This window comes from Rhinopithecus roxellana, chromosome 3 (genome assembly GCF_007565055.1).
Source record: "Rhinopithecus roxellana isolate Shanxi Qingling chromosome 3, ASM756505v1, whole genome shotgun sequence".
Classification (NCBI taxonomy): domain Eukaryota; kingdom Metazoa; phylum Chordata; class Mammalia; order Primates; family Cercopithecidae; genus Rhinopithecus; species Rhinopithecus roxellana.
The window spans coordinates 110,331,580-110,354,768 of NC_044551.1; the positions used below are offsets into that span (position 1 = coordinate 110,331,580).

Sequence of the window (23,189 nt, forward strand, 5' to 3'; positions counted from 1 at the left end):
TACCAGAAACTCATCTGCTTCTGGGACCAGGAGTTACTTCATCTCCAACAGGAGAGTTGTAAATTCCCACAATTTCCAAGTGCTGGACAGTTGGTTTTCCCAGGCAATTTTAAAAAACAGGTGGTACCCAAACTTACATAGCCCAAGGCTTAAACAGTTTATCTGTTACCCCACCAACAAGTGTACTTTCAGGCCTACCATCATAATAGATGAGAACAATAACTGGGTGGGCCTTCATCGGCACACCACTGTATGTTCAGTCGATCAGCAGCACCTACCTCACCATAATTTGCTAGGTGATGCTGGGAAGATCAGAGACCTTTCTTCACTTAAGTATTCTTGGCTTATAAATTTCCCCAGTGAAGACTATTTCTTATCACATAAATGTGTCATACAAAATTCATTCCGGCCGGGCGCGGTGGCTCAAGCCTGTAATCCCAGCACTTTGGGAGGCCGAGACGGGCGGCTCACGAGGTCAGCAGATTGAGACCATCCTGGCTAACCCTGTGAAACCCCGTCTCTACTAAAAAAAAAAAAATACAAAAAACTAGCCGGGTGAGGTGGCGGGCGCCTGTAGTCCCAGCTACTCGGGAGGCTGAGGCAGGAGAATGGTGTGAACCCGGGAGGCGGAGCTTGCAGTGAGCTGAGATCCGGCCACTGCACTCCAGCCTGGGTGACAGAGCGAGACTCCGTCTCAAAAAAAAAAAAAAAAAAAAAAAAAAAAATTCATTCCAAGCCATCAAATAACATATAGGATAAAAAGATTCACAAATGCTTCTAACAATGAGAAAGTCAGAAAGATTTAAAAAAAAAAAAAAAAAAACCTATTTACTTAATTCAGTTTGCGTACTAACAAAATAATATTTTATATGCCTTTCTTACAAATACATGCTTTAATGACAATGTTAGCTAAAAACCACGGACATGTTAATCATTTAGTCATTGGTTTCACAAGAAATATCTCTTTTTAATGCGCACACCTACTCTGTGAGTTGGTATTATTATTATCCCTGTTTTGTGGATGAGGAGCGTTAGGGTCAAAAGGTTAAATAACTTGCCCAAAATCACATAGCTTGTGTATGGCAGAGGTGAATGGTTTTAACCACTACAAGATAGTAGATAGCTTTAATTCACAGGTCTTTTCTAACAACCTCATGTCTGTAGGCAACATGTTGAAACAAGTATACTTTACAGGTAAAAAAAATTAAGGTCTATAAAGAATAAATAATTTGCTCAATATCATACTAACTTAGCATCAGCAGCCACGAATAAAATAATTCCTGAAAAGGTAGTCTAATGGTACTGTAATAATAACAAATGTTATATATGGAATTCCAGTTTAAATATACATTCTGACAACATGGTCAGAACGTATCTTTCTACACCTAAGAAAAGTTTAGCTGTTAGTTCTCAATTTTGTTGTTGTTTTTTTTTACTAGCTACAACTGAACAAGACTGATGCTCTGATTACTGTTATATGTGGTACAGAAAACTGTAACAGAAATTTGGAATTATTCACTGAATTTATATGCCTCCATTATCAGCTTGGCATAATAAACTAATTAAGGGCAATATGACTGCTTATAAACAACTCAACCCAACATTAATATTTGATAAACTTTTATTCTCATCCTGTAAATATTTTAACACTTCCAACTTCCAATAACAATATGCTACAACAGAAAGGACTCCTTAAAAAGCTAGCTATTAGCTCTCACATACATGGCCGTTAATATCACGCTAAAATGGTATATATCAATAACAAAAAATGTCTACCCTTTTTTTCCAAACTTACAAGGAATTTTAAAAAAGAAACACAAGAAAACAAAAACTGATAATTCATTTGGGTGGCTGGTGTAAATTCTGTGAAATACTGATGTAAATTCAGTACTGGTGGAATAGTGTGTAAATTTCATATCGGATTTACTAATAACGCCTTCTCCCAGATTTTATACAAGATACAAACTCATATTTGGGACAACACAGGCATACCTTAGAGACACTAACTCTCTGTATTCAAATGCATGCTTCCAGTTATATGAATGGTATCACTTTAATATTTAAAATATCAAAATTATAAGCATAGGTTTAATAGTTATATGCTGAGTTTTCTTGATATGTTCTCTAAAAGAATATGCAAGACCAAGAGGTTTTGATGTAAACTCTCTTGGTTTATAATTTTCCACTTTTATTTTTTACATTAAAATTGCCTTTCTCCAAACTAGAGGATGAACAAATTAAGAAAATCAGTTCTCTCTGAATAGCTATTTGATGAAGCAGAAGCAGAAACAATAAGCTACTCACTTCCATCTTTGTTTATTCAACCAATATTTTTAAAGTGACTGACTCATGTGTGCTCAGTACACTCCCTCTTCAGTATTTAATGAACTGTGGTAACTGAAGGGGAAAGATCGCAACCAAAGAACTTCCAACATGTTCCAGGTAGTGGCAGACATAGCACCTATAAGGTGAATTACAGAAATCTTCTTTTTTTGTGACACAATACATCAGCATGTGGTAACTCAGGGGTATTGTAAAAACAGCTCTAGCCTACTCTAGTAATAGGAAAATGACAAAGTCCTCCTGAAATCCTTTCTTCTATATGTTACCTGATATCAAAACAAATGATCAACGTGTGAAGCATGGCTAAAACATTTTGCAAAACACAGAAGACAGTTTCCACTTTCCATGAGTACATGACAGAATTTACTTCGGATATGACATATTAATAGCATGTTTGTTCTCTGAAAACTCGCCATCTAATCCCCTTTGGAGACAGAACTACTTTCTCACAACAAGATCAACCACAGTATCAAAATAATAATCAATGGTGAGGACTTAATCTCAGGACACAAGCATGAAATACTTCCGATTCACCTCCAGGAAAACACACATTTGCTTTGGTCTTTCTTAATTGCAATATTTCTCTTAAATAAGAGACTAAATTTGAAATGGTACACTTTTTCCTGTTTTTCTTCCTATAGTTCTAGTGGCTAGGCTCAGGGAAATAAAAACAGTGTTTTGGAACACAGTGTGCATGTCTACCACACTCTTCAGTCATGGGTAACAGAGAAATAGAAACCACAGTTCTGCATTAATTTTTTTTTCTGTAAAAATATAATGCTCTCTTGACATAAGGATAAAATAAATTAACTACTCCCCTAGGTGGAATAAACTAAGAAATGTTAAGAGTAAACAAAGTTACAAGGCAATGCAATATATAGTCCTGATCAACCCTTCAATGTTATCAAAAGCAAGATTTGGCTTCTTTTTCTTTGCTAGAAAAGCCTTGAGAAAGCAAAACAAAACTTAGCAGTGTTTCTCCAGTAGGCCCCAGGAGGAAAGTGAACATATGCCCAAGGGATCTCAGGGCACCTTTCCTTCAAGCTCAAAATTTCCTTCAAGTCTCCACTTAGAGCTTTAAATATTATTAAAATTTTGTACTCTACCTCATAATATATACATGTTTACTTTCATTTCCTCATTGCCGCCAATCTTCAAAACAAAGAAAAAACATATACCAGGAATATGTACCATGATTTCCTTGTGGCTTCATGTAACTTTGATACCTGGCTCCTCCCAAAAACCCAGTTTAAGAATTATAGATTTAAGAGTAACGTGGCAAATGAATAGATCCATTTATCATTTATCTCCTTTTTTATTTTATTAACAATGTTTTTATTTATATTTTTTTGAGACAGGGTCTCACTCTGTTACCTGGGGTGGAGTGAGTGGCACAATCTCGGCTCACTACAAGCCATTCTCTCTGGCTCCCGCCTCAGCCTCCCTAGTAGCCGGGACTACAGGTGCAGAACAGCATGCCTCGTTAATTTTTGTAGAGATGGGGTTTTGCCATGTTGCCCAGGCTGGTCTCGAACTCCTGGGCTCAAGTGATCTGCTCAGCTCAGCCTCCCAAAGTGCTAGGATTACAGGTGTGAACTACCACACCTGCCACAATATTTTTATTTTTAAAGCCTTAGCCATAGTGCTAAGAATTTATTACCTAAGTTGTCTGCTTGGGTTAATTTCTTGTCTATTCTGTAACACCAACTAGAGCTCAAACCATGCCTCCTTCTTGATAACTTCAAAAGCCAATTTTATCTGTGTACTAGGAAGCAAGGTGCTAAAAGTGCTAGATATTTTAGGAGAGAGGAGACTGTATGAGTAGTCATCTAGAGGTATGGGAGAGTAAATGGACCAGGGAAACAGAAAATGATTCTTGGGTAGCATAAAGGACTCACTGAGCTAAGGGATCATTAATTTAAAGTGAGACTGGTAAATATGGTTACTTTTTTTTTTTCCTCTAGGTATGTTCAGATGTATGGGTGTGGACAAGGAGTTAAGTGAACACAAGGCTGTGTCACTATCATGACTATGAAATTTAAGCTGAATAAGGAAAGTAAGATCAGTAAAATCAGAGACTGAAAAAAAGATAGATTTTTAAAACTGAGGGTTCCAATAGGTCTAAACACTTCAAAACTGTGAAATCGAGATTATGGAGGGGTTACAGGTTAGACAAAGATAAAATATAGAAGTGGGTACGTAGTGAGATGAAATGTAGGGCAAAATTTATCGGAAGAGAGGAGTTTCAGGTTTGAAGACACCAGGATATTAGAAGAATTATACATATGAACAATGGAATCACCGAGAATTACAAAACAAGCAGTACTGGAATGAATGCCAGTAAACCAAGAACCACAATCTATTAGGAGACAATTTTCCATGGATCTTGTGTTTCTGCACATATTGTGAGCAGAGGCATGGACTGTCTTTGTTCTGGGCTATCTTTTTAAGCATGCTTGTATATCAAACAGCCCTGGAAAATAGTGTCTTCTTCCACAGCAAAGGATAGGTTTCCTTACACTCTTGGAAGAGACAGTCTCTTCCTTCCAAACAAGGGCAGACAAGCTTAGTATCCATTATAAAAGATTCCACTTCCCTAAGCTTGGTGTTCCTCATCTGTCATTTAATCCACGGTGTGTGCAGGTATCATCTGGACCTCTTCGTATCACCCCTTGGGAATTAGAGAATTCGTGCAAACACATGCTGTCACTTTAGCTAAAGTTTTTGCTATTAGTAATAAGGTCCTTTGTCTCTGGCCCAGAAATCTCCTGTCTTCTGCCAGCATCCATGAAATTATGGCAGGTTAACTTCTTAGCTTGCAAGTAAAGCAAATCTCAGACACTTTACAATTCTTAACAAAATCTCCACTGAATGAGAGATGGAGATGAGTGATGACTATAACTAAATGGATAGAAGGTGGTATAGTCTGATAACATAAGATAAAATTCAGAGGTGTTTGAGAAGAAAGAATGGTCTGGAAAATGCAACGAGAAGCTAAGAGTACACCTCCGGGTTCAAAGGCAGAAAGAAGCAGGAGAGAAAATGGCCACTACCTGAAAGGGTTGCAGGTAGTATCATCAGGGAAGCAAGATTTAATTTAGAGCAAAATTAAAGTAATATTAACAGAAGAGGCTGAAGATAAAAAGAAATTTGCTGATGACTGACCCTGAGTTCCAGAGACTTTATGAAAGATTTTCAGGAAACAGGGAGAGGTAGGTTTTAGGGTTAGTTTTGGATACATGTGTTAAGAAACCCACGAGTCTTGAGTTCCTTGCTGTAACTTACATGAGCAAGATAAAAGGTCATGATGAAATTAGTTATGATAGTTTTAATCAGATCAAATGTTTGCTTGTTTCTATGTCCTTTGACCACTTTTACCAACACAGTATCTATTATGAAATGCTTTATTTCTTACTAACATCATTTTAGAAAATTTAGAACATATAAGTTTTTAAAAATTTAAATGCCAAACTGTTATTTAAGATAGTAAGAAGCGGGGCGGAGCAAGATGGCCGAATAGGAACAGCTCCAGTCTCCAACTCCCAGCGCGAGCGACACAGAAGACCGGTGATTTCTGCATTTTCAACTGAGGTACTGGGTTCATCTCACTAGGGAGCGCCGGACAATCGGTGCTGGTCAGCTGCTGCAGCCTGACCAGCGAGAGCTGAAGCAGGGAGAGGCATCGCCTCACCTGGGAAGCACAAGGGGGAAGGGGATCCCTTTTCCTAGCCAGGGGAACTGAGACACAAAACACCTGGAAAATCGGGTAACTCCCACCCCAATACTGTGCTTTAAGCAAACGGGCACACCAGGAGAATATATCCCACACCTGGCTGGGAGGGTCCCATGCCCATGGAGCCTCCCTCATTGCTAACACAGCAGTCTGCGGCGATCTAACCACAAGGCAGCAGCAAGGCTGGGGGAGGGGTGCCCGCCATTGCTGAGGCTTAAGTAGGTAAACAAAGCCGCTGGGAAGCTCGAACTGGGTGGAGCTCACAGCAGCTCAAGGAAGCCTGCCTGTGTCTGTAGACTCCACCTCTGGGGACAGGGCACAGTTAACAACAACAACAACAAAAGCAGCAGGACCCTCTGCAGACGCAAACGACTCTGTCTGACAGCTTTGAAGAGAGCAGTGGATCTCCCAATACGGAGGTTGAGATCTGAGAAGGGACAGACTGCCTGCTCAAGTGGGTCCCTGACCAGAGTAGCCTCACTGGGAGACATCCCCCACTAGGGGCAGACTGACACCCAACACCTCACAAGGCGGGGTGCACCTCTGAGACGAAGATTCCAAAGTAAGAATCAGACAGGTACACTAGCTGGTCAGCAATATTCTATCTTCTGCAGCCTCTGCTGCTGATAACCAGGCAAACAGGGTCTGGAGTGGACCTCAAGCAATCTCCAACAGACCTACAGCTGAGTGTCCTGACTGTTAGAAGGAAAACTATCAAACAGGAATGACACCTACACCAAAACCCCATCAGTATGTCACCATCATCAAAGACCAGAGACAGATAAAACCACAAAGATGGGGAAGAAGCAGGGCAGAAAAGCTGGAAATTCAAAAAATAAGAGCGCATCTCCCCCTGCAAAGGAGCGCAGCTCATTGCCAGCAACGGATCAAAGCTGGATGGAGAATGACTTTGACAAGATGAGAGAAGAAGGCTTCAGTCCATCAAACTTCTCAGAGCTAAAGGAGGAATTCCGTACCCAGCGCAAAGAAACTAAAAATCTTGAAAAAAGAGTGGAAGAATTGATAGCTAGAATAATTCACGCAGAGAAGGTCATAAACGAAATGACAGAGATAAAAACCATGACACGAGAAATACGTGACAAATCCACAAGCTTCAGTAACCGACTCGATCAACTGGAAGAAAGAGTATCAGCGATTGAGGATCAAATGAATGAAATGAAGCGAGAAGAGAAACCAAAAGAAAAAAGAAGAAAAAGAAATGAACAAAGCCTGCAAGAAGTATGGGATTATGTAAAAAGACCAAATCTACGTCTGATTGGGGTGCCTGAACGTGAGGGGGAAAATGGAACCAAGTTGGAAAACACTCTTCAGGATATCATCCAGGAGAACTTCCCCAACCTAGTAGGGCAGGCCAACATTCAAATTCAGGAAATACAGAGAACGCCACAAATATACTCCTCGAGAAGAGCAACTCCAAGACACATAATTGCCAGATTCACCAAAGTTGAAATGAAGGAAAAAATCTTAAGGGCAGCCAGAGAGAAAGGTCGGGTTACCCACAAAGGGAAGCCCATCAGACTAACAGCAGATCTCTCGGCAGAAACTCTACAAGCCAGAAGAGAGTGGGGGCCAATATTCAACGTTCTTAAAGAAAAGAATTTTAAACCCAGAATTTCATATCCAGCCAAACTAAGTTTCATAAGTGAAGGAGAAATAAAATCCTTTACAGATAAGCAAATGCTTAGAGATTTTGTCACCACCAGGCTGCCTTACAAGAGACCCTGAAGGAAGCCCTAAACATGGAAAGGAACAACCGGTACCAGCCATTGCAAAAACATGCCAAAATGTAAAGACCATCGAGGCTAGGAAGAAAGTGCATCAACTAACGAGCAAAATAACCAGTTAATATCATAATGGCAGGATCAAGTTCACACATAACAATATTAACCTTAAATGTAAATGGACTAAATGCTCCAATTAAAAGACACAGACCGGCAAACTGGATAAAGAGTCAAGACCCATCAGTCTGCTGTATTCAGGAGACCCATCTCACATGCAGAGACATACATAGGCTCTAAATAAAGGGATGGAGGAAGATCTACCAAGCAAATGGAGAACAAAAAAAAGCAGGGGTTGCAATCCTAGTCTCTGATAAAACAGACTTTAAACCATCAAAGATCAAAAGAGTCAAAGAAGGCCATTACATAATGGTAAAGGGATCAATTCAACAGGAAGAGCTAACTATCCTAAATATATATGCACCCAATACAGGAGCACCCAGATTCAGAAAGCAAGTCCTTAGAGACTTACAAAGAGACTTAGACTCCCATACAATAATAATGGAAGACTTCAACACCCCATTGTCAACATTAGACAGATCGACAGAAAGATAACAAGGATATCCAGGAATTGAACTCATCTCTGCAGCAAGCAGACCTAATAGACATCTATAGAACTCTCCACCCCAAATCAACAGAATACACATTCTTCTCAGCACCACATCACACTTATTCCAAAATTGACCACATAATTGGAAGTAAAGCACTCCTCAGCAAATGTACAAGAACAGAAATTATAACAAACTGTCTCTCAGACCACAGTGCAATCAAACAAGAACTCAGGACTAAGAAACTCAATCAAAACTGCTCCACTACATGGAAACTGAACAACCTGCTCCTGAAGGACTACTGGGTACACAACGAAATGAAGGCAGAAATAAAGATGTTATTTGAAACCAATGAGAACAAAGATACAACATACCAGAATCTCTGGGACACATTTAAAGCAGTGTGTAGAGGGAAATTTATAGCACTAAATGCCCACAAGAGAAAGCTGGAAAGATCTAAAATTGACACTCTAACATCACAATTAAAAGAAATAGAGAAGCAAGAGCAAATACATTCAAAAGCCAGCAGAAGGCAAGAAATAACTAAGATCAGAGCAGAACTGAAGGAGATAGAGACACAAAAAACCCTCTAAAACATCAATGAATCCAGGAATTGGTTTTCTGAAAAGATCAACAAAATTGACATACTGCTAGCAAGACTAATAAAGAAGAACAGAGAGAAGAATCAAATAGACGCAATAAAAAATGATAAAGGGGATATCACCACTGATCCCACAGAAATACAAACTACCATCAGGGAATACTATAAACACCTCTACGCAAATCAACTAGAAAATCTAGAAGAAATGGATAATTTCCTGGACACTTACACTCTCCCAAGACTAAACCAGGAAGAAGTTGAATCCCCGAATAGACCAATAGCAGGCTCTGAAATTGAGGCAATAATTAATAGCCTACCAACCAAAAAAAGTCCAGGACCAGATGGATTCACACCTGAATTCTACCAGAGGTACGAGGAGGAGCTGGTACCATTCCTTCTGAAACTATTCCAATCAATAGAAAAAGAGGGAATCCTCCCTAACTCATTTTATGAGGCCAACATCATCCTGATACCAAAGCCTGGCAGAGACAACAAAAAAAGAGAATTTTAGACCAATATCCCTGATGAACATCGATGCAAAAATCCTCAATAAAATACTGGCAAACTGGATTCAGCAGCCCATCAAAAAACTTATCCACCATGATCAAGTGGGCTTCATCCCTGGGATGCAAGGCTGGTTCAACATTCGCAAATCAATAAACGTAATCCAGCATATAAACAGAACCAAAGACAAGAACCACATGATTATCTCAATAGATGTAGAAAAGGCCTTTGACAAAATTCAACAGCCCTTCATGCTAAAAACGCTCAATAAATTCGGTATTGATGGAACGTACCTCAGAATAATAACAGCTATTTATGACAAACCCACAGCCAATATCATACTGTATGGGCAAAAACTGGAAAAATTCCCTTTGAAATCTGGCACAAGACAGGGATGCCCTCTCTCACCTCACCACTCCTATTCAACATAGTGCTGGAAGTTCTGGCTAGGGCAATCAGGCAAGAGAAAGAAATCAAGGGTATTCAGTTAGGAAAAGAAGAAGTCAAATTGTCCCTGTTTGCAGATGACATGATTGTATATTTAGAAAACCCCATTGTCTCAGCCCAAAATCTCCTTAAGCTGATAAGCAACTTCAGCAAAGTCTCAGATACAAAATTAATGTGCAAAAATCACAAGCATTCTTATACACCAGTAACAGACAAACAGAGAGCCAAATCAGGAATGAACTTCCATTCACAACTGCTTCAAAGAGAATAAAATACCTAGGAATCCAACTTACAAGGGATGTAAAGGACGTCTTCAAGGAGAACTACAAACCACTGCTCAGTGAAATAAAACAGAACACAAATGGAAGAACATACCATGCTCATGGATAGGAAGAATCAATATCGTGAAAATGGCCATACTGCCCAAGGTTATTTATAGATTCAATGCCATCCCCATCAAGCTACCAATGACTTTCTTCACAGAATTGGAAAAAACTGCTTTAAAGTTCATATGGAACCAAAAAAGAGCCCGCATTTCCAAGACAATCCTAAATCAAAAGAACAAAGCTGGAGGGAGGCATCATGCTACCTGACTTCAAACTATACTACAAGGCTACAGTAACCAAAACAGCATGGTACTGGTACCAAAACAGCGATATAGACCAGTGGAACAGAACAGAGTCCTCAGAAATAATACCACACATCTACAGCCATCTGATCTTTGACAAACCTTAGAGAAACAAGAAATGGGGAAAGGACTCCCTATTTAATAAATGGTGCTGGGAAAATTGGCTAGCCATAAGTAGAAAGCTAAAACTGGATCCTTTCCTTACTCCTTATACGAAAATTAATTCAAGATGGATTAGAGACTTAAATGTTAGACCTAATAGCATAAAAACCCTAGAAGAAAACCTAGGTAGTACCATTCAGGACATAGGCATGGGCAAGGACTTCATGTCTAAAACACCAAAAGCAATGGCAGCAAAAGCCAAAATTGAGAAATGGGATCTAATTAAACTAAAGAGCTTTTTGCACAGCAAAAGAAACTACCATCAGAGTGAACAGGCAACCTACAGAATGGAAGAAAATTTTTGCAATCTACTCATCTGACAAAGGGCTAATATCCAGAATCTACAAAGAACTCAAACAAATTTACAAGAAAAAAACAACCCCATCAAAAAGTGGGCAAAGGATATGAACAGACATTTCTCAAAATAAGACATTCATACAGCGAACAGACACATGAAAAAATGCTCATCATCACTGGCCATCAGAGAAATGCAAATCAAAACCACAATGAGATACCATCTCACACCAGTAGAATGGCAATCATTAAAGAGTCAGGAAACAACAGGTGCTGGAGAGGATGTGGAGAGATAGGAACACTTTTACACTGTTGGTGGGATTGTAAACTAGTTCAACCATTATGGAAAACAGTATGGCGATTCCTCAAGGATCTAGAACTAGATGTACCATATGACCCAGCCATCCCACTACTGGGTATATACCCAAAGGATTATAAATCATGCTGTTATAAAGACACATGCACACGTATGTTTATTGCAGCACTATTCACAATAGCAAAGACTTGGAATCAACCCAAATGTCCATCTGTGACAGACTGGATTAAGAAAATGTGGCACATATACACCATGGAATACTATGCAGCCATAAAAAAGGATGAGTTTGTGTCCTTTGTAGGGACATGGATGCAGCTGGAAACCATCATTCTTAGCAAACTATCACAAGAACAGAAAACCAAACACCACATGTTCTCACTCATAGGTGGGAACTGAACAATAAGATCACTTGGACTCGGGAAGGGGAACATCACACACCGGGGCCTATCATGGGGAGGGGGGAGGAATTGCATTGGGAGTTATACCTGATGTAAATGACGAGTTGATGGCTGCTGACGAGTTGATGGGTGCAGCACACTAACATGGCACAAGTATACATATGTAACAAACCTGCACGTTATGCACATGGACCCTAGAACTTAAAGTATAAAAAAAAAAAAAAAAAAAAAGATAGTAAGAAGCAAGTGTTAACTTACTTGAATTAGATCTAAAATGCCAAGTTCACTTTCTGAGGAATCCACACAGAAGACAAAATATAACGTTGCGTAATGTCTATAAATCAGTTTGTTGTCAGATCCTCCAATTAATCTAAATGACAAAAAAAATTGTAATGTTATTGGAAAGAAAATGCAAAACATTTTCATTAGCTCAAACAAACTGACAATTTGTTTAAAAACCACTTGTCAAACGAAAGGTGACATTCAATGGCAAAGCATTTAAGTGAACTTATTCAGAGACTAGGTAAATTAAGATGGCTGTTTTCTTCAGCAATATCAAGTAAAAGAAGCCAGTGCTTAATTTCAGTTCATTCATTCATTAAACCATTCTCTGAGTAACTACTGTGTGCCAGGCACTGGTAGTGGGGAAGGAGCAATAAACAAACACATCAGAACATCATCAGATAGTGGCAAGTGTTACACTGAGAATCAAAATACAATGATGATATATTGATGGGTTCCCTATTTCAGGCTGAATATTGAGCAAGAGTGACATTTAAGCTGAGATCTAATGATAAGGAGTTGGCTTGGAAAAAATTTAGAGAAGAGCATTTCAAGCTAAGGTAGTAAGTAATAAATGGCCATTTCATCTAGAACAAAGTATGTATATTCAGGGAAGAGAAAAAAAGCCAGTAGATAAGAAAAGATTAGTAAATGATAAAGTCAGAGAAATAGGCAGAAATTAGATCATGGGGCATTTGTAAGTGCTTACTAGATTTAACTCCATACATCACAGTAAGTTACACAGCTTAAGACTGATTATCAACTAGAAAAAAAAGAAGAATGACACTTCTTAAGTTTTGGATAGATTCACCATCAAGATCTCTTCCAGAATTACATTGTTTTGAAATATAAATGCAAGAAAACTAAGCTAGAATACTAAATTCTTTAATGAAATATATTTATTTATAATGACTGGAATTTTAGTATTTTAAAAATAATAATTTAGGAATCATTCCAAACATCTTATAATTTTCTAAATATAGTTTAGCTATTTCATAGTTAAGTTTGCAATAATGAATTCACCTTCTTAAAAGACCCCTAAACACTTAACATAATTTACAATCAAGGTTATATGTAACCAAAAGTAAACTAACATCTATCCCAGCAGAATATAGGAAAATGGCATTTCTTTCTCTCTCTCTCTTTCTTTTTGAGACAGAGTTTCACTCTGTCACCCAGGCTGGAGTGCAGTGGCGCTATCTCAGCTCACTGCAGCCTCTGCCTCCTGGCTTCAAGCCACCAAAGTAGCTGGGATTACAAGCACGCACCACCACACCTGGCTGATTTTTGTACTTTTAGTAGAGATGGGGTTTCACCATGTTGCCCAGGCTGGTCTCGAACTCCTGAGCTCAGGAGATCTGCATGCCTAGGCCTCCCATAATGCTAGGATTACAGGTGTGAGCCACCATGCTCGGCCAGCATCTATTTTTTATACAGTAAAAATAATACTAAACTTATAAGTTCTGTAGAAACAACTTCTCAAGGTATATACTACTTCTATGTCCTCTAATAGCAAAAGGAGAAATGATCTTTGACAAGAATAAAAATTTCCTACTATCCTAGATACTCCTCTAGAGAAGATATTTAATTTAAAAATATCTACATGCAATTTAAAGAGTCTGAGAGTGTATTTATAGACTGTGACTGCAATTGTTCCCTGAAAGAGGTAAAAAGAACACAAATAGGAGGCTTCACTTCATTCTGAATCAGCAATTTAGTGATTATCTTAAAACTTTTGCTTTACTTTAAAAGGAGAGCAAACTTCTGAAGAATATAAGTTTCAAAGAGGCCATTAATGCTATTAAAAGCAAGCAAAAATATTAACGTGGCAAGTATATATTTTGCCTTTAAAAATATAATTTTATCTTTAAGCTATAGTATAATACTGATAAAAATTCCTGTACAGAATGCAATACATCATATACAACCCCAGGACTGAGAAATCCTGTTAGTTAAAATAACTCGTTTTATAGAGGAGAAAACTGAGGCCCAAGAATTTAAGTGACCTGTCCAAGAAAATCAGCCTGTTAGTAACAAAACTAGGATTAAACTAGATGTGTAGCCTCATCTCTGCTGCAATATTTGCTTTCTATTTTTTGTAAGGTTAAAAAAGAACAATCACAATTTCAAGCCACAATTTCTATTTCAAATAGCACCCTAGTTAGATTAATCAGGCTCTTACTTCTAAATGCAGTACACTGTGCTGGGTGATAATTTCCTGGGAGATAAGAAATCAAGAGGCTAGGATGAGAGGAAGTGACAGTAATGTCAAAGACAACTAAAGCTGAATAAATACAAGTAAAATTCAAAAACAGAGGCAGGTACACTTGTCTCAATTATTAAATTAGAAGCCCTGAGTTAACAGCAAAATTTTTAAGTATGTATTGGACATTTAAGGACAGCATGATATAACCTTTCAGGAAACCCAAGTTAAGTATTCCACATGATAAAAAGTAACTTATGACCATGGATTCCCTGTTATCCAGAGTATTTCTCATCTATCATACACATAAAAATAACAAAAAATTCTAGGTTTCTCTGACTGATTCATGTTTGAGAACAAACTGTTTTCATGGAAGCTATTAGTTTAAAAGTATTTATTTGTAATATCTGTCAATATTCTTATTCATTTTAAAATAGAAAAATCAATTAGCTGATTTAGGTATATTTGAAAAACAGACTTCAGTCTTGTAATAGTAAAATAAAAAATGTAATCTAATTTTTATGCACATTCACACAAAGGAATACTCTGTAGTCATTAAAAAGAATAAGCTTGTCCTAGATGTGTTTATATGCAAAGCTTTTGAACATACTGAGAACCAGCAACATGCAAATGAGCATACAAGTGTGATCTCACAAATAAAAATTTTAAGGTTGTATGTTAGTCAACACATATAACATACTTTATATGTTAGTCTATACAAACAATTTTCTAGAAGGATACACAAGAAATTGGGTAGAAGGACTAAGGTTGAGAGGTTCTTATTTTACATTTTATACTTCCCTGTAATGTTGGCATTTTTACCATTAATATATTACCTTTATATAAAATTCCCTTTCAAAATTTTTAAGAGGAAAAAAAGATTTCATATCTTTAAAAAATAATTCTTTAAGTTAGATTTATAGCTAACATAGGTGGCAATTAATTCACCTAATCCAATTAATCAAAATTAGAAAACTGTTACCATACACTGATTAAACAGTATATATTTTAATCATATCGTCAAAACTTAGAAATGTCTATGAAATGCTTTACTTACAATCCTCCTTCTAGGAAATTACAAACATTTTCATCTCTTTTAGATACCAAATGGAAAGTCTCCCTGATGATTTGCTGTTGTGTATCTTCACTCTGAGGAAGAATAATTCATATATATTAGGATGGAGGGTATGGGTTTAATAGCATTTTAAGAATTTTTAAAATCAAAGGTAGTAATATCTATCTGGGAAATCCATCTAAGAGAGGGGTCCTTGGAGAAGTGACTTAAATTACACCTTACAGAAGCAAAACCCAACATTTCTTGATGAAAAAGAAAAGAAAAAACCAAGTATTTATATTTACCACTATAATAAAAGTAACATATTTCTAAGTTTCAAAAACCAACAAGAAAAAATATTAGATGAATTACATACACTGGTAAAAGGGAAACTAGATGTTAGTCAAAGCTGATTATCTTACGAATGAGTAAACTGAATCAGAAAGGTAAAGTTATAAATAGCATAGCTAATCTATATTTGAATGGAGAAAAGAAATAGAACTATGGAGCTTCCAATTAAGTTTAACCTTTACTAAATACAGACTGAGGTAAGAGTCCATCCATCTTACTCATCTTTATATGAGCTGATCTAAAGCCAAGGATTGGCTCAATAAATATCTATTAAGCTGGACTAAGCAATTCATATTCCAGCAAGAGTCAGCGTCCTGACCGGGCACAGTGGCTCATGCCTGTAATCCCAGCACTTTGAGAGGCCGAGGCGGGCGGATCACAAGGTCAGGAGATTGAGACCATCCTGGCCAACATGGTGAAACCCCATCTCTACTGAAAATACAAAAATAGCTGGGTGTGGTGGCGTGTGCCTGTAATCCCAGCTACTTGGGAGGCTGAGCAGGAGAATCGCTTGAACCCAGGAGGCAGAGATTACAGTGAGCTGAGATCGTGCCACTGCACTCCAGCCTGGTGACAGAGTGAGAATCCATCTCAAACAAAACAAAACAAAACAAGAGTCAGCTTCCTAAACACTGCAATAGAAAACTGAACAAGATCATGAACACCAATTTCACAGGAAAGGATGTGAATGGTCCACAAAGAAATAAAAAGATACTAAACCTCAGCAGTAATTAAGTGAAATACAAATTAAAACAACGAGATAGCTCCACATGTACCATATCGGCAAAAGTATAAGAATATGATAGTATAAAATGTTGACAAAGATGTAGAGCCAAAGAAACTCTCATCTCACCAGTGGCAGGGTAAACATAACCAGCACTTTCTCGCCTATTCTATTTAGTTTTAGTTTAGATACTATTCTAAACCATATGAAACCAGTTTTTGAAGATCAAAAACAATTGAGCATTGGCAGTTACACAGATAGTTGACCCTTGAACAATGTGGCGGTTAGGGATGCCAATCCCCCATGCATTTGGAAATCTATGTATAAGTTTTGATTCCCCAAAAATGTAACTCAGCTATACTTTTTCTCTTAAAAATCGGTCATCGTGACATTTTAAAAGTCAAACCTCTTTCTATAAGCAACAAACCATCCTTTGCTGGCATTAAATTCTCCAACTTTAGATCCTTTACCTTCCTTATGCTTTATGTTATCATATAATGACTTCACTTTTTCTCAAATCATATTCTACAGGTATGCCTTTCTTACAGCATTCCCGTGCCCACATAAGAGCTGGATTTTCAATACGAGATAAAAAGGGATTTTGCAAAAGGTGCAAAGTTTTCTCACACATTGGCATAGCTATAGCTACAGATTCATGAATATTCTTTTCTTTCTTTTTTTTTTTTTTTTTTAAATAGAGTCTCCCTCTGTTGCCCAGGTTGGATGGAGTGCACTGGTGCAATCTCGGTTCACTGCAACCCACCTCCAGGGTTCAAGCAATTCTCCTGTCTCAGCCTCCAGAGTAGCTGGGATTACAGGTGCCCGCCACCATGCCCAGCTAATTTTTGTATTTTTATTTCTATTTTATTTTATCAAGACAGAGTTTTTGCTCTGTTACCCAGGCTGGAGTGTAATGGCATGATCTCACTCACCACAACCTCCGCCTCCTGGGTTCAAGAGATTCTCCTGCCTCAGCCTCCAAAGTAGTTGGGATTACAGGCACCCACCACCATGCCCAGCTAATTTCTGTATTTTTAGTAGAGACGAGGTTTCACCATGTTGGCCAAGCTGGTCTTGAACTTGACCTCAGGTGATCCACCCACCTCAGTCTCCCAAAGGGCGAGGATTACAGGTGTGAGCTACCGCGTCCAGCCATAATTTTTGTATTTGTAGTAGAAACGCTGTTTTGCCATGTTAGCCAGGCTGGTCTCAAACTCCTGACCTCAAGTCATCCGCCTGCCTTGGCCTCCCAAAGTGCTGGGATTACAAGCATGAGCCACTGTGCCTGGCCATGAATTTTATTTTCTTTATGATAGTCCTTTTGCTGGATTCATTTATCTTGAAATAGTGGGCAACCACAGCCACAGACTTTTATCTAAGGTACACCTCAAGCAATTTAACTTTTTCTTGTAGTGTCATGACATTTCTCTGCTGCTTGGGAGCACTTCCAACATCACTAGTAGCACTTCAAGGTTTATGATATTACAACAAACATGACAATAAATTACACAGGAATTGGGAGAAAGCACTTTTTACTGTGATGTGCAATTTACTAAAGATACAAACTGCTCACCAGGAGATGATTAGCATCACACAGCATTTTAAGCAGATTCTCAAAACACCTGAATTTACCACAATAGCAACAGAATATTGGAATTACTACAGTAGTACAGTATAAAGTACAGTTAATTTTATACAGTTATAATTTAATACTGCATCTTTACATTTGTTTACAGTTCTCTCCACTGAGAGTAGCACCACTTACCGAGAGTAGCACCATGTCCAGTCTCTACGTGTTTGCATAAATTTTGATACATTTTAACTTTTTATGATGGATTTGTATATATTTTATGGTAGTAAATGATAAAATAAGCTAGTATCTACTGTTTTATGCATTGATGACATACCTCCAAACTTAATTTTTTTATATATATATATATTTCTAGGCTATACAATTTGTAAGTTTTTTCAATTTGTCAAAAATCTCCAAAAAATTTCCCAATATACTTACTGAAAAAAAGCTGTGTGTAAGTGGAGCCTTGCAAGGGTCAACCGTACATAAAAAAATCTCTTAACCTCTGTACCAGGAGACAAACAGAAGAATGTTCATAAAAGCACTGTTTGTAATTAGAAAAGTTGAAAAGGACCCAAATGTCCACCAGTCACAGAAGGATAAACTACGGAATGGAATTGTACAATGGAATCCTATAAAAAGTAAGTTAAAGAAAGAACCGAACCACGCCCTTAAATATGAATGATTCTCAGTTGTGCACAGTGGTTCACACCTATAATCTCAGCACTCTGGGAGGCCGAGGGGGGATCATCACTTGAGCCCAGAAGTTCAAGATCAGCCTGGGCAACACAGCAAGACCCCATCTCAAAAAAAGAAAAGAAAATTTTGGCCTGGTTCAGTGACTCACGTCTGCAATCCCAACACTTTGGGAGGCTAAGATGGGATGATCTCTTGAGTCTAGGAGTTTGAGACCAGCCTGGGCAACATGGCAAAACCCTGTCTCTACAGCATATTACCCAGGCATGCTCGTGCATGTCTGTAGTCCCAGCTACTTGGGAGGCTGAGGTAGGAGGATTGCTTGAGCCTGGGAGGTGGAGGTTACAGTGAGCCAAGATCATCTCACTACAATCTAGTCTGGATGACAGAGCAAGACCCTGCCTCGAAAAAAATTTTTTTAAATAATAATTTTTAAAAATCCATTCACAATATCATCCCAAACAACAAAAAATTTTTTTAAAAACTTAGAAATAAATTTAACCAAAGATGTGTAAGCCATGTTACTTCCTTTCTTAAAGATCTCTAGCTTTTATGTGGCCTAAATAAAAGCTCCCTACCATGCCATAAGACGTTCTCCAATATCTAAGCCAGACTAATCCCTAAGTTTCATCATCTCTTTCTTCTCCCCTATATAATCTGCTCCAGCCACACTGAACTTCTTACCATTCACCTTCTTCACATTTTCCCACTTCTGTCTGGGAACAACTTCCTCACTCCATTCTCCAGCAACACCCTTTCTAAGACACAGCTAGAACATTACGACTTCAATGAAGTCTTTCCTGGCTCTTAATTAAAAGTAGTCCCTTCTTTCTCCATGCTTCCTTGGTATTGTTTCTATTCTTATCATACACTTATAACAATGTGCTCAAATTTCCTTTGTGGTAGTCTGAATTCTAACACCAGAACCTGAGCTTTGTATTTGAAATGTTCAGCAAAGTGGCTGATGTAGAGTAGCCAATAAAAGTGTACTGAATAAATAAATTTGTAATCTAGAAGACAAGATCCACATCCATTTATATTACCCAAAATCTGGGTTACCTTACACACAAAAAAAGAGGCAATAAAGTTAAGGCAGTATGGTATAGAAGTTAAAAATGCAAGCTGTGTTCTAATTAAGATGGTAAATTAAACACACATCTGCATTTGTTGCCTGCCCAAACCCCAGCTAAAACAATATTAAAGGGTTTTTTTAGCAAAGGCATAAACACACAAGGATGAGGAGAATGGGAAAGGAAGACAAGAACAACAAAATCTTGAAAGTGTTTAAATAAGTGTTAAAGTATTCTCAGAAAATTTAATCCTAAATGGTGAGAGGGAAATCATAAAACTAACTCAATTTGTGTCACAAAATAGGCAAAAACTCATGAATTGGTGCTTTTACATATGTCTGGAAGTGAGGATGAAGAGAGTAGTGTAAAATAAGGACTAAAAGTTTGTTTAAAAAGCAGAGGATCACTAAATTCCCACTACCATCCCCAAGAAACGTTCTTAATCTTACTACTAGGAATAGATCAAAGGGAGGGCCTTCGGAGAGCAAGTGGTATTGTGGTAGGCAGAAAAATGGCCCACCAAAAAATGACAACATCCTAATCCCCGGAACCTGTAAATATGTGGTTAACATGACAAATGCCTTTGCAGATGGGATTAAGGACTCTGAGATGAAGATATTATTCCAGATTATATAGATGGGGCTAATTGCATGGCATGGTACTTTAAAATCTGAGAATCTTTCCTAGGCTGTGGTCAGAGGGAGATGTGACTACAGAAAAAGAATCAGAGATATGCTATGCAGCTGGCTATGAACATGGAGAATGGAAGCCATAAGCAAGGAATGAGGGTGGCCTCTAGGAGCTGGAAAAGACAAGAACATAGATTGGCCCCTAGAGCCTTCAGAAAGGGATGCAGCTATACCAATACCTTGATTTTAGTCCAGTAAAACCCACATCTGACTTCTAACCCAAAGAACCATACAACGATAAGTTTGTGTTGTTTTAAGCCACAAGTCTGTGGTAATTTGTTACAGTAACATAAAATAAATTCAGGGACCACACTGAAAACATGGGGATTATGTAAATGTACAGATACCAACAGATCCTGTCTAATCAGAGTTCTCAGAATACCTAGCGCTAGGCCTTCTTCACCATCTAGGCAGGAGATTGGAACATAACTCTGTAGGAACTCAAACTAGATCTAAAGTTAATGATAATGGAGATACCAACTATGACAGAAAACTGTTAGCTGCTCACTAAAATCTAGTTCCCTTATTTTCAGGGCACACAATTTCACCCTCCCCTGAATTTAGGTGGAGCCATACAACACAGTTCTGGCCAGCAGAATGTGGCTGGTAGTCTGTGGTATGCCAGAACTGGCATGAAAGCCTATTGGGTGTATCTCTTTCTTCTGCATTTGGTGACATCATGTTGGTAGCTTGAAATTGGTCACGGTGAAGTATTTATACCACAAAGATCAGCAAATGCTATAAATCAGAGCTTTTTTCCTCCCAGATGATCAGGTTGTTAAACGTATACTATCCAAGCCTCACTCATGAAAATTCCTGCAAAATCTTCCATGCTAACTAGATGTAGAAGTTCCTTTGTCCCCTTCTCAAGAATGATTTAAAAAAAAAAAAAAAAAAAAAGGCCCACATGAAAGGTTCCAGTTGACCAAGAACACCAATGCTGGACTTTATGTAAGTGAGAAACAAACTTTTATGTTAAGTCACGAAGATTTGGGGAGTTGTAGTTACAACAATTCCAATTCCTACACTACTTAAATTGCCTAGCTTGATTACCTCAAGTAAAGATTGCATAGGCAACCTCTAATCATGGATTGAGAGCTTCCAATCCGCTTTCAGTACTCTATCCTTAGAAAGGAGCAGTCAATCAAGGATTACTGGACAGTTGAAGACAACTCTAATATAGGTGCAGCAAACCACCATGGCACGTGTATACCTATATAACAAACCTTCCCATTCTGCACATGTATCCCAGAACTTAAACTATAATAAAAAATAAAAATTAAAAAAAATTTTTTTAAGAAGTTAAACATAAAATAGGGGAAAAAGCAACTCAGAGGAAACAAACCAAGTAAAGAGAAGAAAATTTAAAAATATGTATCATTAATATGAGAGGTAAGAAAATATTAACTATAAGGTAACAGTATTCAATAAAAGAGTGAAACTCAGAAATAAAGAAGCTCATGGGAATTCAACATATAAGGAGAAATTTTAAAAATTCAGTAGAAAACTGGAAAATAAAGTTGAGAAAATAGAGCCAAAGGGCACAAAGATAGCAAACGAAAGAGAAAGAATAAGAAATGTAGAAGAGTCCAGAGAAATTCAGAAAAACTGAAAAAAGGAGACTTGAGAACAGGAAATGAAGAAATGTTTCCAGCAGAGGACAAAAGTTTCTACAATCAAAGGACCCATCAAGTACCCAGCACAACAAATGAAAACAGACCCATGGCAAGGGTCTGTGAAACTGTGGAAACTCTGTCCCCAAAACAGGAATCTACAACTTTTTGGAAGGTACAGATGATCACACATGAAAGAAAAGTAATCAGAATGCTTCAGACTTTTAGATAGCAACACTGGAAACTAAAAGGTAATGGAGCATATATCAAAGTTCTGAGAAAAAATTCAAACCTAAAATTTTATATGCAGTCAATGTGGAGTCACAAGAATTTTGGGGCATGCATGCCAGGTCACAAAAAATCTACTTCCCATGATCTTTTCTCAAGAAATTACTGGAGGGTATTACTGGCTCCTCCATGGCAGGATAATAAACAAAGAAATGAAGCAATAGGAGGAAACACAGGAAACAAGCAAAACGAATCCCCTAAAATAATAAAGATCCCTGCATGACTGCCTTACAACCGGTCGGGATTGGTCCTAGTCAAAAGGCTCCAGAAGAGACTTAAAATTTAAGAACATAAAACAGAGAAAAGATGCATAAGATTTAGACAACTGGCAAAGATGTAAATTAGTGATAAGCGCATTAAACACTACATCAAAAGAAAAGACAATTACAACCTTTAAGGAAAATAAAATGTCAGGAAAGAAAAACAGTACAGTTGACAACATGGCTTGGCTGAAGAAAGTGTTTACATAATAAATTAACGTAAACATCAAAACACTGATCTAACGAAAATTATGAAATAACTAAGAGGGGACTGGGAATTAGTTGTGGAGGAGAGAACAACCAAATAATCAATTTTAATAGCAGAATAAATCACGTCTACAAATAATAAGTCAGGCAGTAAAACAAGTACATTATTTAGACACATGTACATAAACACTGAAAGCAGCTAAAAGTAGTTACTTGTGGAAAGGGAGAAATGAAGGAATGTTATTTTTCATAATAAACCTTATGAAACTATTAGATTCTTTAACCAATATGTATGTATTGCTTGAAGAAACAAACTAAAAGAAGGGAAAGAGGAGAGTAAACAATCTGCAACCAGATATATGGGTTTATTCCTGGATGTACTCTTTGTTAACTGTGTAACTTTGGG

At 37.7% G+C, this 23,189-nt stretch overlaps 1 protein-coding gene across 2 annotated transcripts in view; it reads right to left on the reverse strand.

Moving 5' to 3' along the window:
- The window catches only part of AP3S1 (adaptor related protein complex 3 subunit sigma 1), a 76,635-nt gene that overhangs the window by 37,743 nt on the left and 15,703 nt on the right, over positions 1 to 23,189 (reverse strand). The window contains exons 2-3 of one of the 2 annotated variants that reach the window (XM_010352603.2): positions 15,316 to 15,407; positions 12,032 to 12,143 (exon numbers count right to left, since the gene is read on the reverse strand). The exons of the other annotated variant lie outside the window; for it this stretch is intronic. Of the exons in view, the coding sequence (XP_010350905.1) occupies positions 12,032 to 12,143; positions 15,316 to 15,407 (204 nt within the window). The remainder of the gene's footprint in view (positions 1 to 12,031; positions 12,144 to 15,315; positions 15,408 to 23,189) is intronic. 2 annotated transcript variants of the gene reach the window in all.